The sequence below is a fragment of the Eleutherodactylus coqui genome, chromosome 6 (assembly GCF_035609145.1).
Source record: "Eleutherodactylus coqui strain aEleCoq1 chromosome 6, aEleCoq1.hap1, whole genome shotgun sequence".
Classification (NCBI taxonomy): domain Eukaryota; kingdom Metazoa; phylum Chordata; class Amphibia; order Anura; family Eleutherodactylidae; genus Eleutherodactylus; species Eleutherodactylus coqui.
The window spans coordinates 50,058,656-50,073,501 of NC_089842.1; the positions used below are offsets into that span (position 1 = coordinate 50,058,656).

The 14,846-nt window shown below is 45.3% G+C and overlaps 1 protein-coding gene across 2 annotated transcripts in view; it reads left to right on the top strand.

Annotated features, from left to right (window-relative positions):
• Positions 1–14,846, top strand: part of LOC136632135 (Golgi integral membrane protein 4-like) — a 163,871-nt gene that overhangs the window by 124,285 nt on the left and 24,740 nt on the right. For both annotated transcript variants that reach the window (XM_066606794.1, XM_066606793.1), the window contains exons 11-12: positions 8,434–8,501; positions 13,460–13,609. In XM_066606794.1, coding sequence (XP_066462891.1) covers positions 8,434–8,501; positions 13,460–13,609 — 218 coding nt within the window. The remainder of the gene's footprint in view (positions 1–8,433; positions 8,502–13,459; positions 13,610–14,846) is intronic.

Here is a 14,846-nt window from a genome sequence, read left to right on the forward strand (position 1 = left end):
ATGAATCGTGAAGGAAAATAACTGTGCGCTTCAATATGAAATCTGCGTGCCAGTATGTATGCACCTTAAGAAGTCTGAGGGTGCCCTATTATAGATGGTTATAGCACAGCTCTGTAATGCGGTCCTGTGCCGAAGCCGTTACAACTGGAGCATTGAAGGTCAGCGTTTTAACTCTAGCGGATGGAGCAGTACATTTCACATCTTTGCATTACCTTTGGAGATGCCTGTAGGCTCCCTGAGGCAACATAACTGAAGACACAATAGCTTGTCATTCTACAGTAACTTCACACTTGCCCATGGGCTGCGTCTGACATTGCAGATTAGCAACATTTAAGAATGGCGCCGTTCCTGAGAAAATGAAAGTCAACAATGTTTTTTGTTTTTTTTTGTCCTAACCTCGACTTGTCCTTTTTAAGTCCTGACCTCTTTAAGTGAAAGGCCCAGGTACAACTTCTGAACGGAGCTTCCAGCTACTCCTCTTACAAGAGATGAGCTCTTAGGACATTTCTTAAGGCTCTTTTACACGCAACGCTTATAGCTCAAAATTCGTTCAAACTGCCGACGTGAGCAATAATTGTTACACGTGAAAGCAAAACTATCACTCACTTCATCACATCATCTGACTACATGGGGCACATGACTACACCACTGCTCACTAGATGACCCTGCAGGTCAGATGATCAGGTCAATGGGCGGCAACCTATGATGCAGTGCGTCACATGACCAAGTTATCATTCTGACTCTGCAGGTTAGTTTCATTAAAGCTTTGTTTTTCCTGCACATGGGCAATCATTTGTGCGACATCAGAATGAGCATAGAGTGACATCTATTGTATGGCACAGTTTAAACCTGATTCTGTATGTCGTTTTAACACTCCCCAACACGCTCTAGCTATTGGTTGATTTCGAGGGCGGGGATCATTCATTTGATTGGTGGAAGGGATACCTACCCCTAAGGAGGTGGGACTTGAGCTGGCCTTATAAGACAGCATTCCTCCACCCTGCCACTTATGCCTCCAGCCTACCTTCAGGGCTGGAGATGCTGCTAGGCTCCGTCTTTATTATTTTGGGTTCCCTTACCTATAGACTCTCTTATGATCTATGACCTAGGCCATATTGGGCCATAATTCTAGGTGCTCCTATTTAGTTCCTTGCATATTTTTCTGCAGTAGGGAACTTTAGGAGGGGGGGTATTTAGTATCATTTTTTATCCCCAGCAATTTTTGCCGGGTGTATCTACACCTGTTAGGTGATTCTTGCAATAGGCAAGTGGATACTGACCCTAATCAGGGACCTTCATTCCTAGCAGTATAGGGTATTGCCCTTCACGTTTCCTTTTTTCCCTAGGCTATTTCTAGGAACTACCAACCTGCTGTGTACACCAGGCAGTTGAAATAAATAAATATCCAAAACCTCACTTAGGTTCTGTCCTCACCTGTGACAATAACTTTATGGTAGTTATGGACATCATCACTACCTCTACTCTATAATAGCATTCCAAAAAATTGAGGCTCCCGATGAGTCATGTCGACGACAAACTCGTCGAGCCACTACTTATCTGTCTTTGGGTGCATCGGAACGACTGAAGTCTTCTGGTGCATCAGAAATCCGCATTGATGGATCAGTTAGAAAGCAAATCACACTGGGCCTATAAGTCACCCTGGGGCCCTGGGTCTGACTTGTGCTTTATACCAGATGAGTTATTACATACCTGGTTTATGGTGAATCAGATACTTGAACTAAAGGGTTACCCAAAAAATAAAAAAAAATTTCCAGGCCTTATAACCACTCTATATTCCCGCTTCTGGTGCATCCCTTTGGCGGATCTGTTTCCCCTTTTATTTCTATATCATTAAACTTCTGGTTTCAGGACGAAATTCTATTCCAGGTTTGGAGAAGGAGAGGGATCTATTATTCACTGCTGTAACTCCGATCAGTCGACTTCAGGTCCCATTTTCAGATGGTTGACACAGTCTACAGACTACCGTACCTAATCCCCACAGTGCATTAGAAGTGTTAGAGAACAGTGCACAGTGTGCATTAGCTAATTAGAAATTTGCTGCAGCCATCTAGGATGGCCAAAAACGGGGCTGGAACTAGTGGATTGGAAGGACAACTACCCCACTTCCTCTCTTGTCCCAGAACAAAATTTTTTCCAAAACCAGAGGGTCACTTCAATTTCATACCCCGTGAAATAACATTTTGGAAGTTTTTTTTTTTTTTTTTATTTTTTTTACATAGCTCTGCATTGTGCCATTTCTCCTGAAGTTCTATGAATAAACTGACAATTGGGTGTTAACATTTTCCCAGTTAAAGGAGTGTGCTTTCAGTATTGGATTAAGTAGACCACAGGCTATTTCTCAAACTTGGCCCCCCTCTTCCCCGCTGCTGTTGTGCCACAACATGACTGTAGTCAATGCCAACTTACTGTGCTAACATGTTCTATAGTTGAATAGTAAATAGCCCAATTATCGGGCACAAGTATTTCTTGGTCCAATCATTGGGCCATGTAAAAGAGACGGTGATGAGAAGAGCACAAGTGAGTACTTATTTGTCAGCGGATTGTTGCTTATTAGCAAGCATATGATTGCCTGCTGGTTGGCTGTACTCCTCCCCATGTAAAAGAGTTTTGGTTGACATGCTTTGTTGATCGGTTCTCATTACATTGGGCTGAGAATTGGTTCATGTAAAAACATGGGATTGTTCCTCATCATCTTCTCTCAATATACTAATTTTGTGGTCGGGTGCGCAGAGGAGGCGGGTGACTTATTTAAAGCAACCCTTCTGTTTTGAGACAAAATTCTGCCCTCCTCTGGGACTGGAGTGAGATCAGAGGCACAGCAGGGAAGAACTGCAGGTAATCTACTCCAATCTATCAGTTCCAGCTTCCCTTTTCAGCTGAGGCAATTTTCAGACTACCTAATCCCCACAGTGCAGTGGTAGTGGAAGACTTCCATCGCACTATACCTGCTCTCTGATTGGCCAGAGCTGCTCACATGATCAGAACTGGTCAATCTGAGAACTGGCCATCTCACAAAAAGATTTTCTATGATGTTCAAGTCGGGTGCCTGTGACATCCATTCCAGAATCTTCCAGGACTACTTCTGAAAACCAAGGCTTGGAGGACTTTGAGGTATGCTTGGGATCTTTGTCCTGATGGAAGGTCCAATGACACCGAAGCCTCAGCTTCCATACAACAAGCCATGACGTTTTCTTCTATTTCCTGATATTTAATTGAATCCATCTTGCCCTCCCACACATGGCAGATTTCCGTGTCAAAGGAAGAAAAGCAGCCCAAGAACATCCCCAGCCAACGCCATGCTTCACTGTCGGCAGGGGGTTCTTTTTACCGTATGATTCATTCTCCTTCCTTCACATATACCGCTGATGGATAAGCCCAAAAAGGTCCAGTTTTGTTTCATCGCTCTACGGAATCCCCAAACTTCTGTTGCTTATTTATATGCTTTTAAGCATATTGGAGATGACTTTTGTTGTGCCTTTGGGTCAGTAGAAGTAACATCTTGGAGTTAAGGCATGAAGACCTTCAGTATTTAGTATACTCCTTACTGTACAAACAGAAACCTCAGTGCCTGCTGCCACCAAATCTTGCTGCAGGTCTATTGCAGTCACTCAGGGGTTTTTGTCCACATGTCTCCCCAGGAATCTGGTGGTATCCGGCGATGGCTTCCTCTTTCTGCCATAGCCAGGTAGTGTAGCTAGTGTTCCATTAACTTTGAACTTGTGAACTATGCTTGTAACTATATATGTTTTGTGTCCTTTTGCTTGTTTGTGCACGGCAATGATCTCTTCTCTTAACTTTTTGAGCCACTCTCTTGACTTGGCCATACATGTAATCAAATATCCCAGTCAAAAAAAGCCCTAGCAAGTCTAGGTATTTAAAGTGTTTTTTTTTTTTCCTCAAACACACCTGATACAATTAAATTTTTGATTAGTCGCATCCGGTGTGTTTGAGACAACACCTGCTTTGCAAATGTTTGCTCTTATGAGGGATAATGTTGAATAATTCTAAGATGATAGTAGCATTAAAAATGGCATTTTGCCTAAATTTGGAGAAACCGCTTCTTATATTAGTTGTGGTGAGCTATTAAAATTGGTCTTGATTTCTTCCCTTTTTCCTAACAGCTGAACGTTTTTGTAACTTTGGCAAATAAACTTAGTTTGCCATGGATATCGTATATTCAGATATACAGTTGCAATCAAAATTATGCAATAAACATAAAACCATACCACTTCCTTTTGCTGTGAGTCTGGTCCACACACTTGGGACCCCTGTTACAGTTGCTTAGTGCTTTGTGCGATCACTCATACCTGTTGTCAGACTTCCAAAATGTTAATTTGCCGTAATCGCAGGGAGCAGACGCTGGGCAGGGGTCCAGCCAGTGGGGAGCAGTCTTACATCTTTTAATGAGAAATCACACACCGGGGCAGTGTATCTCTGCTCATGATCTCTCATTAAAACTTCACTTACTCTTTTACAATTTTACATTTTCAAGCCATGCGCTGAATCTAGGCCAGGTTCAGCAGGGTGCTGGGTTTGTCACAATAAAGATTCCTAGCCTGCCCTTCCAAATGTCAGCCGCAGCCATGAATTAGGACTGAAAGATACTCTTTCTACGCCAATTTGTCTACTAGCCGTTTATATTTTTGAATATACAACATTTTGCTTTTGGCATAAAGCAAATTGAATTGGGAAATTTAAGAATCGGCCATATTTCTGTGTATATATGTATATTGCTATTTCATTGGTATCTACAATACCTCCAACCAGCCAATCATTCCCATCCTGTCCACATCAAACCTATATCCCAGACTCGACTACAAGGCTTAGGGGATCTTACAGATGTCCCTTCACTACTCCATTAGACAGCAAAGTTGTGTCCTCGGCTTTCAGTCGTCCAGGCCATTCATCAGCTCCATGATGGTTTATGTGTCATCCTAGATAGGAGAGCGTGATTAATTCTCCTATATGGCCTGTTAAAAGGTTAGACATTAACTGTCGGCCATGAGGGAAGATAACCTAGAGCTATTCCTTTAAACCTGGCAGCCATAGGCTGCGTCCTAGAAAATACCTGGCCTAAACCGATTTCTGAGTACTTGAGGATTTTGTGGGGTGGGATGTAATTATCGATCCTGGTCAATTAAAGGGAGCCCGGCGGTTGCTATGGCAACAGGACGCCGGACACTGGCGTCCTGTATTGTCGTAGCCTGTGATCGCTGTATAAGCCCTGCCATGCCTTATCACAGCGATCATCAGTGCTATACTGTAAGTGCCCCAGAGGGACACAAATTGTGTAAAACAAAAGAAGAAAAAGAAAATAAAAATTAGCATAAAAAAAATTAAAACCCCACATATTTGGTAGTGTCGCGTCCATAACGACGCGCACAATAAGCTGCACATGCTTTTGACTTGCACGGAAAAAAGCGTTAAAAAAAAAAACTAAAAAACTGAGGCAAAATGCTAATTTTTAGCATTTTGCCTCCCTAAAAACGCAATCAAAGTGATCAAAAAAGCCATATGTACCCCAAAATGGTACCAATAAAAGCTACAGATACAGCAAAACATAAGCCCTCATAGAGCTCCGTACCTAAAAAAAATTTTAAAGTTACAGGACTTGAATGCAGCGAATTTACAAAGAAAAAAGATTTACAAAAAAGGGTTTTTATTGCAGAAAAGTGGAAAAACCTGAAAAAAAAAAATAACAATTTTGGTATCGTTGTAACTGTACCGACCCGCAGACAAAATAGATTGTGTCATTTATGCTTCATGATTAACTCTGTAAAAAAAAATCTATGGCAGAATTGATGCGTTTTCTCTCCCTGCTATCATAAAAAAAAATAAATAAAAGTTTTACAATATAGTCAATGTACCCAAAAATAGTGCTGATAAAAGCTACAGTTCACCACGCAAAAAAACAAGCCCTCATACGGCCGCATCGACGGAAAAATAAAAAAGTTATGGCTTTTGAAAAAATGAAGAAGAAAATCCGTCAAAAATCGTTGTGTCCTTAAGCCCAAAAAAGGCCGTGTCATGAAGGGGTTAAAGGAGGAGGGGGGATCGGGGGGAGTGGAGGGAAGAAGAGGAAAAATTATAAGATTCGTAAAGCATGCTGTGACAATGTGTGTGGACTCTAAATCTTTTGATTATTACAATGTTATTATGATACCCCCTGTGTGGGGAATTAAAGCTTACAGTATATTAAAAGGCAAAAATTCACTGAACCTTTTTTTTGTTTCAAAAATATTTTAGACATTGATTTGCAGGAAAACTGCCTTCTAATTTGTGGCGCTGTTGAGGCGTTCTAATCTTCCATTTGCATCCCAAATTTCCCAGAGGAGCATGCATAGCCTTTTATGTAACCTCACACCTACCAGGTGGTCTCCACAAGAAGAAACTGTACCCTTCTGACCCACATCATGGACCTCTCACCCAGCCAGCCAGAAACCTGTGAACACTGATAAGGGGCAAGAACCCTGAAAGAGCAGTCTATACATGGGTATCTTTTCCTTCTGGAGAAGACTCTGGAATTATAAGCCAAAACCAATCGAGTTATAATGCCTATTAAAAGGTCGGCCATTGCCTTGCAGGAAAGCTATGTTCTAATAGGTGGCACTTTACATATTCTTTACATACCATGGTTGTCTTTCAGAAACCTGTTGAGGGTTTTTACTGAAAAAAAAAATTCTCCCTTGTTATGCTAAAGGGATTATCTAGCCAACATCATTTATCACCTATCTGCTGGATAGCTGATACATTTAGTGAGCGATGGGGGTTCAAATGGTAGTCCCAGTACCCCGCTGTGGATTGAGTGGTGGTCATGAATGCACCTGCCACTATATTCAGTATCTATAGGACATCTAAGTACAGTTCTTGGCTAACTTTATCAAAGTCCCATAGACTTGGAATGACGTTTTAGGGTACACGCATGACTACCATTGCATGTAAACTCCCCTGGTACAGGGATGGGAGGGGGTGGGGAAGGGTTCTAGTGATCATAGGTGATAAATGTTTGTGATCCTCATGACTTGCAATAATGTATTTGTGGTTTATAAAGTGTTATTAGTAAAATACATCATTATCTTCAAAGTGTAGTTCTACGTATTTGGACAGTTGGCGAATCGTGAAAATCATTCATGTTTACTTTGATGGCTGTGCATCCATCCATTTGTATCCCAATAAATATATTTTATGCTCTATGTAAATAGCTGGATTATTTATCATGAACTGGTGATGAAAAGCCTGATGTTACTATTTTAATACAGTAAATGTATCGCTTAAAACCCATGAGTCATATATGAAGGAGTTAGAGTCTGGGAATACGGAGGAGTCGGAGGTTGGGCTTACCGACTCCACAGCTCTGGGTTTTGTGCTTTTTTGAACCTGAGCAAAAAAATACCTTTAAAAGCCACATGCAGTTTCTAAAAAAACAAATAAATAATGTATGTGGTTTTTTAACAATGCACCAAACTAAGGAAAGGGAGGAAGGGGGAATTGAGCTACAAGCCCCGCTGTAATTAAGGAGATCTTTGTAAGCTCCACGTGTGAGTAGCCATGTGTTTGGTGGTAGGCATCGTCTAATGGAATATCTGATGGCTAATTAAGTGGCTCTCGGTGGTGTTTACTATGGATTCCATGGAATCCATAGTCCCACCTGGCCTAGTTCAGAAGATAAAAGGCTGGGTCTGCTGACCCCCATAGGCTGCGGGGCCACTGATCTCTTATTTTAGAGCTTTTACGTGGTCATTGACCTGGGAATATAACAGGGAAGTTGTCTAATCCAAAGAATGCAACTGCCCCATCCAACGAAAGAGAATAGACACACTTTTACAATGGACAATAGACATTAGCGGGAGGAGCAGGACAGGGAGGGGTAGGTAAATGTGGGGGGGGGGGGGGGAGCCCAAGAATCCATTTCTGTGTCACAATTACCTATCTGCCCCTCAGGCTGGTCCCGTTCCAGGCCACCAAGGTCACTGGCCCACCATCTCTCAGATCACCCCTGATACTATCCAGCTCCTAAACTTGTCTGTGGACCTTAAAGCTATCCAGGCCTGCCATGTCTCGTGTGTCGCCTTCCAGGCTTTGGGATCGCCAGCCCTCAGCTCGTCATAACAATGCTCATGTATTTACCAACCACATGCATTTTAAAAAATTGCATGTGTTTTTTTTTGTTTTTGCTGCGGTTCAGTAACGCACAAACACACCCGATGCACAAAGTGTGAACGCAACCTAAAGGAGTTCTATCTACTGCTACTTTTTTTGGTTTCAGCAGTAAATGGGATTTTTTTTCTCTAATTTGATGATTTCTATCTAGTGGTTTTCTTGCCTTGTAGTGATTGATGTGTCTGTCTCATGCTGTGGATGCTCATGCTACAGAGAATCAAAAAGATTACTAATTGAATCCCCTTCTCGCAGATGCTGGTATGATTGACAGATTGGAGACCGAGCAGTCTCAGAAGCAGCACGTAGGGCAGGACACTCTGGTAAGGAAAAGGCATTACCGTTCTCTAGTGCTCTGCTTCTCCGCCGCAAGAATTGTGCACTGATCATTCCCAGCTCATTGAGATGCCGCCGACATGTGACTTGTCGCACGCCGCAGGTTGCTTTAATCCCTGTAGATCACTATCTTAGATTGTCCAAGAGATTTAGACTAATGCACTCTCACATCTTTCTTTTTTTCTTTGGAGTTTGCTGAAAAGTCGTTCTTTTATGTGAATGAAATGTCCATCTCTCCCACTAATATTCATGCCATCTCATCTATGTTTCAGTTGTCATTGAATGTCACAATTCTCTAGATGTTAATTGGAATTTGCCAATGATCCACTTAACATCTAATTGCAATATCGATCGGGCCTTACCATCTTCCATTGGGGGTCGGAAAAAAGTAGGTGGGATTTTAAAGGGTTGTTCTGCCTGACCACCCTTTCACGTGAGCAAGCCCTGATGATGAGATAATATGGCTTAGGAAAGCTCAGGGCACCCATGACCGTGGACTTAGACGTAGCAGGCCCTCTGTACTTCTGACTGGTGGCCAGGGGCCTAAGTAAAGGTTCAGGGGCCCTGATGCAAAAGGTGAGCTGGGGCCCCCCCTCTATCTGTACCCGTACCCATACCTAAACCATGTTGCACAGAGACATAACTTGAAGCTTTTGGGCCCCAATGCAAAACCTGTAACGGGGCCCCCAACTATAATGCTTTATTCATAGTACTGGGCTCCCTATATGGAGAAGAGAGGCCTTATGGGCCCCCTAAGGCTCCTGGGCCCAGGTGCAACCGCATCCCCTGCACCCTCTATAGTTATGCCCCTGCTGGTGGCTATGACTGAGTATACTGCACACGAATTCCCTACTTTACCTAGAAGCTTTTCCAACCTCTATACTATCCTACCAAAAGTATTTGGATGCCCTTGTCAGTAGAATGGATTGTGTGTTAATAGCATGTCACGTGTTCTAACCCATGCTACATACCATGTAGACCAGGGGTGTCAAACTCATTTTCACTGAGGGCCACATCGGGCTTATGGTGACCTTCAAAGGGCCGATTGTAAGACAGTATAGTAAGGGCTTGTTCACACAAGCGTATTTGCGTACATAATATGCAGTGAATAGAAGCCATTGATTTCAGTGAGTTCAGTCACATGATGTACATTTTCACACAGCATGACCTATTTTGTTGCGTACTACGCACCCCAATAGGCCATTGAAGTGAATGGGCCGTGCAAATATGTGGTGAATGCGCAGGAAACCGATGTATTCACTGCATATTTGGGCACCATCTCAGTGGGCCCATCTGCGTTCTTTTTTCCGTGCCTAAATATGCAGGCATTAGCAATTTTTGATTGCGCAAATACACAGCGTATTTGTGCTACCGAAATACCCATGTGAACAAGCCCTAATAGTGACCCCCCCCAGCAGCCACCATTATCCCCCCCCCCTCAGAAGCCACCATTAACCCCCCCCCTCTCAGCAGCCACCATTAACCCCCCCTCTCAGCAGCCACCATTAACCCCCCCCCCCCCTCAGCCACCATTTACCCCCCTCCTCCAGCAGCCACCATTAACCCCCCTCCTCCAGCAGCCCCCATTAACCCCCCCCCCCGTAGCTACCATTAACCCCCCCTCTCAGCAGCCACCATTAACCCCCCCCTCTCAGCAGCCACCATTAACCCCCCCCTCTCAGCAGCCACCATTAACCCCCCCCTCTCAGCAGCCACCATTAACCCCCCCTCTCAGCAGCCACCATTAACCCCCCCTCTCAGCAGCCACCATTAACCCCCCCTCTCAGCAGCCACCATTAACCCCCCCTCTCAGCAGCCACCATTAACCCCCCCTCTCAGCAGCCACCATTAACCCCCCCTCTCAGCAGCCACCATTAACCCCCCCTCTCAGCAGCCACCATTAACCCCCCCTCTCAGCAGCCACCATTAACCCCCCCTCTCAGCAGCCACCATTAACCCCCCCTCTCAGCAGCCACCATTAACCCCCCCTCTCAGCAGCCACCATTAACCCCCCCTCTCAGCAGCCACCATTAACCCCCCCTCTCAGCAGCCACCATTAACCCCCCCTCTCAGCAGCCACCATTAACCCCCCCTCTCAGCAGCCACCATTAACCCCCCCTCTCAGCAGCCACCATTAACCCCCCCTCTCAGCAGCCACCATTAACCCCCCCTCTCAGCAGCCACCATTAACCCCCCCTCTCAGCAGCCACCATTAACCCCCCCCTCTCAGCAGCCACCATTAACCCCCCCTCTCAGCAGCCACCATTAACCCCCCCTCTCAGCAGCCACCATTAACCCCCCCTCTCAGCAGCCACCATTAACCCCCCCTCTCAGCAGCCACCATTAACCCCCCCTCTCAGCAGCCACCATTAACCCCCCCTCTCAGCAGCCACCATTAACCCCCCCCCCTCTCAGCAGCCACCATTAACCCCCCCCCCTCTCAGCAGCCACCATTAACCCCCCCCCCCTCTCAGCAGTCACCATTAACCCCCCCTCTCAGCAGCCACCATTAACCCCCCCCCCCCCAGCAGCCACCATTAACCCCCCCCCCCCAGCAGTCACCATTAACCCCCCCCCCCAGCAGTCACCATTAACCCCCCCCCCCCCCCCCCAGCAGTCACCATTAACCCCCCCCCCCCCAGCAGTCACCATTAACCCCCCCCCCCCCAGCAGTCACCATTAACCCCCCCTCTCAGCAGCCACCATTAACCCCCCCCCAGCAGCAACCATTAATACCATTAACACCCCCCTCGGCAGCAACCACTAAATCCCCCCCCCCCCCCCATTAGCCCCCATTAGCCCCCATTAGCCCCCCTAAACCACATACTTACCTCCTCCTTGCTGTCTGCGCTGCTTCCCCTCCGCTCACATATTAACATTTTCCACATCACTTCTGCTTATTCAGCAGTTCCAGCAGCCTGATTGGTTGTTTGGGTTGGCTGATTCACCAAGCAACCAATTAGGTTGCTGGAATTGCTGAATAGGGCAGAAGTGTTGTGAAAAATGTTAATATGCCAGCGGGGAGCTGCAGCACTCCAGCTGGTAATAGCTTAGTGGTGAGCAGCGTCGGCACGCCGCGGGCCACATGAAACGAGGCAGCGGGCCGGATTCGGCCCGCGGGCCTTGTGTTTGACACATGTGATGTAGACGCTTGGAGGTGTCAGCCTTATTTTGTGATAGGAACTGTATGCTATTGGGTATACGGGTTATGCAGATGCATTCAAGCCGTCCATGATGTACAGTGCAATGCATTAGAGTGTCTGCAATGGCGAAAGGAGCACCGTCACTAAACAGTTGGAGTATCATGATTCGTCAATCCATAGAATGTTTTGCTATAGTTCATCTTCACATCATATGGAGGTACTTGGTTTGGAGGACTCCTGGGGAGTGTGTTGTGCCAATAGTTATGTATTGTTGGATGTTCTGTTATGGTCTGGACATAGTTTACGTGGCATGATCTCAGTCTGTTGGTTATAGTGGCAAGAACCATGAGCATGGAGGTGTACCCCGACAATCTAGACCATAATTGGCTGCTGACAATGTGACAATACTCTGGGAATGGTTGGTTATACTTCCAACAAGACAACGCGCCTTGTCACAAATTCAATGCTGTTTTACGTTGTTTGGAGGATATGGATGTTCCACGACTGGACTGGCTGAACAGAGTCCCAATATGAACCCTACTGAACATCTTTGGGATGAACTGGAAGAACGTCATGTTAGGGAATATAAACACCATACAACTTCTTTGAGAGAGCTCACCATACGTTTAGCTGTTATTTCCCTCCATTCATCCTGCAAAGTATATCAGATGTTAGTAGAGAGTATGCTACATAGAGTATCCGATGTCATTGGAGCCAAAGGATGCCCCACTAAGTATTAACATTTGGAAATAAATACTACTTTGATCAGTTATCCAATTACTTATGGTAGGATAGTGTATGTCTTACCGTAATCTCATAGTTGGGCCACAGTTAATGTAGGATACCATTATGGACAAGCCTATAATGGGAGTTTTTGACTGCCATGACCAAACTCTGGCACAATGTGGGATGAGGGGGTACGATAAAACAATTAAAACCTTTTTTTGGACTATTTATTAACATTTTGAATACAACAAGAAATTTTTCTTAAGGCTCATGTCCATGTCGTGACGGACTCCGCCAGCGGAATATCGCAGTGCAGTCCGCCACGGCGCCCCCCAAAATCCCCATACGTACCACTCTGGATCCGCTGTACGCATCTCGCATGGAGGGCCAGCGCGCATGCACAGTACACCGCATGACGCAGCCGGCGGTGGGCAGGGACGCGTATTCATGCGATACTATAGCATGGTGGCCGGCTTCCATAGACTACAATGGAAACCGGCTGTGCGTATTCCCGCGGCATTTAGAACATGCCGTGGAATTCTGCGGTGGATTTCCGCATTGTGAACCTTTGAGCTGTTTGGTTCAATAGAACCTAATAGCTGCGGGGCCACGCTGTGGATTTCCGCCGCAGGCATTAGCCCTTAAGAGTCAAAACGCAAGTACATCTAGGAAAGTGAACCTCACTATTAATCAAAGGTTGTATAAATTGGCAAGTAGTAGTTGTGGGCTCACAAGATCCATTTAGAATACTGGTCTCCTCTTTGGGTGCCCTCAGGCAACAGACACCGGGTGCAAATGCTACTCCTGTATCTGCTGTTGCTGGCTTGATATGTAAACCCATTCAGCGAGATTTTTCTCTCAAAAGGAGAGAAACTCCACAACTTATTGAACTGCCTTTAGATTCTAAGGTATCCTGTGCTTCCAAGTAGGCTGATCTATTATTGTGAACACTTGAGAAACGTACAAGACGTAGTTGTCAATGTCTGTTAGAGGGAAGTTCTCATTTGGAGTGCTCATCACTCAGCCTTTATATGTAACCATGTATATTGCTGTTATGTCCCTCCATTCATTGCCAGGTTGCAGAGGATGCGGCTGATCCAGCCAAAGATCCCAACAATCAAGGTGAGAACGAATTTGAAGAAGCTGAAATTGACAGACCGGAATTTGAGGAGAAGAGGGAAGTGGGGAAAAATGCAGTGTATCAGAAGGCAGACCAGAAAGTAGTGGTAAGCCGTGCAGTCCTATGTAAAGCGGTTTATACATGGAGCTTCACACTTCAGTGTACTGGAGCTGACTGTAGGTGAACCATGTGTATTTTTTAGAGATGAGCGAGCATACTCGCTAAGGACAATTACTCGAGCGAGCATTGTCCTTAGCGAGTATCTCCCCGCTCAGAAGAAAAGGTTCGGCTTCCGGCGCGGGTGAGAGGGGAGTTGTGGCAGTGAGCAGGGGGGAGCGGGGGTGGGGGGGAGAGAGAGATCTCCCCTCCATTCCTCCTCGCTCTCCCCCGCAGCTCCCTGCCTGCCGCCGACAGCCGAATCTTTGCTCCCGGGCGGGCAGGTACTCGCTAAGGGCAATGCTCGATCGAGTAATTGTCCTTAGCGAGTATGCTCGCTCATCACTAGTATTTTTTCTTCTTTTATATTTAAATTGTACTGAATTTTTTTTGACTCTGTATTTAGTCTCTCAAGGGGACTTGAAGATACAATCGTTCGATTGCTAGGATAGTACACTTCATTACTTATGTAGTGCATTTTACTAAGCCTATGACAACAGCTTATTAGACCCTGCTGGAGACTGGATCTAATAGGCTGAGTTACATGGCAGACATGGACGCCTTTGTCAAGCTTACGGCTGCCATGGGAACCCATTGGTACCTTTTGATCAAACTGTAGAGCGCCAATAGGTGACAGATGGAGCCCCCTCTCCTGTCGTTTGCTTACATGCTCCAGTTTCTATTGATTGTGGTATGTAAGGGGTTAAACCGGCAGGATATAAGGTTTCTCTGCTCCTTGCAGGTAGAGCAGGAGCCTGGCTGTCAGTAGTCAGCCAAGCCACCACCTTAAAAGATGTATGAGGTCAGTAAAAAGGCGTATTGGCTGTCACTAAGGGGTTAAATTTAACTCTGAAAATCCGTTTAATGGCCACTATGTAATACTATATTTTCCATGCAAGGGAAATCCCTGGCTGGCCACAGCCTCTCCACGCGAAAACAGCTGGGCGTAAAAGTATACTGAGAGCCCAAGTTTTGAAAGGGCGATGGAAAACCCCCTTTATGAGAACAGGTATCTAATATTTAACACCTTCATAGAAGGTTGCTTGATCCTTCCAAAATTGGCAGGTGCAGATGACTGTAATTTGTGTATGGGGGGCTTTAAACATTAGATACCTTTTCTTATAAATGTGGTTTTCGTGTCACTAATATTTATGGAATATTGATAGGATATGCTATAAATCTATTAT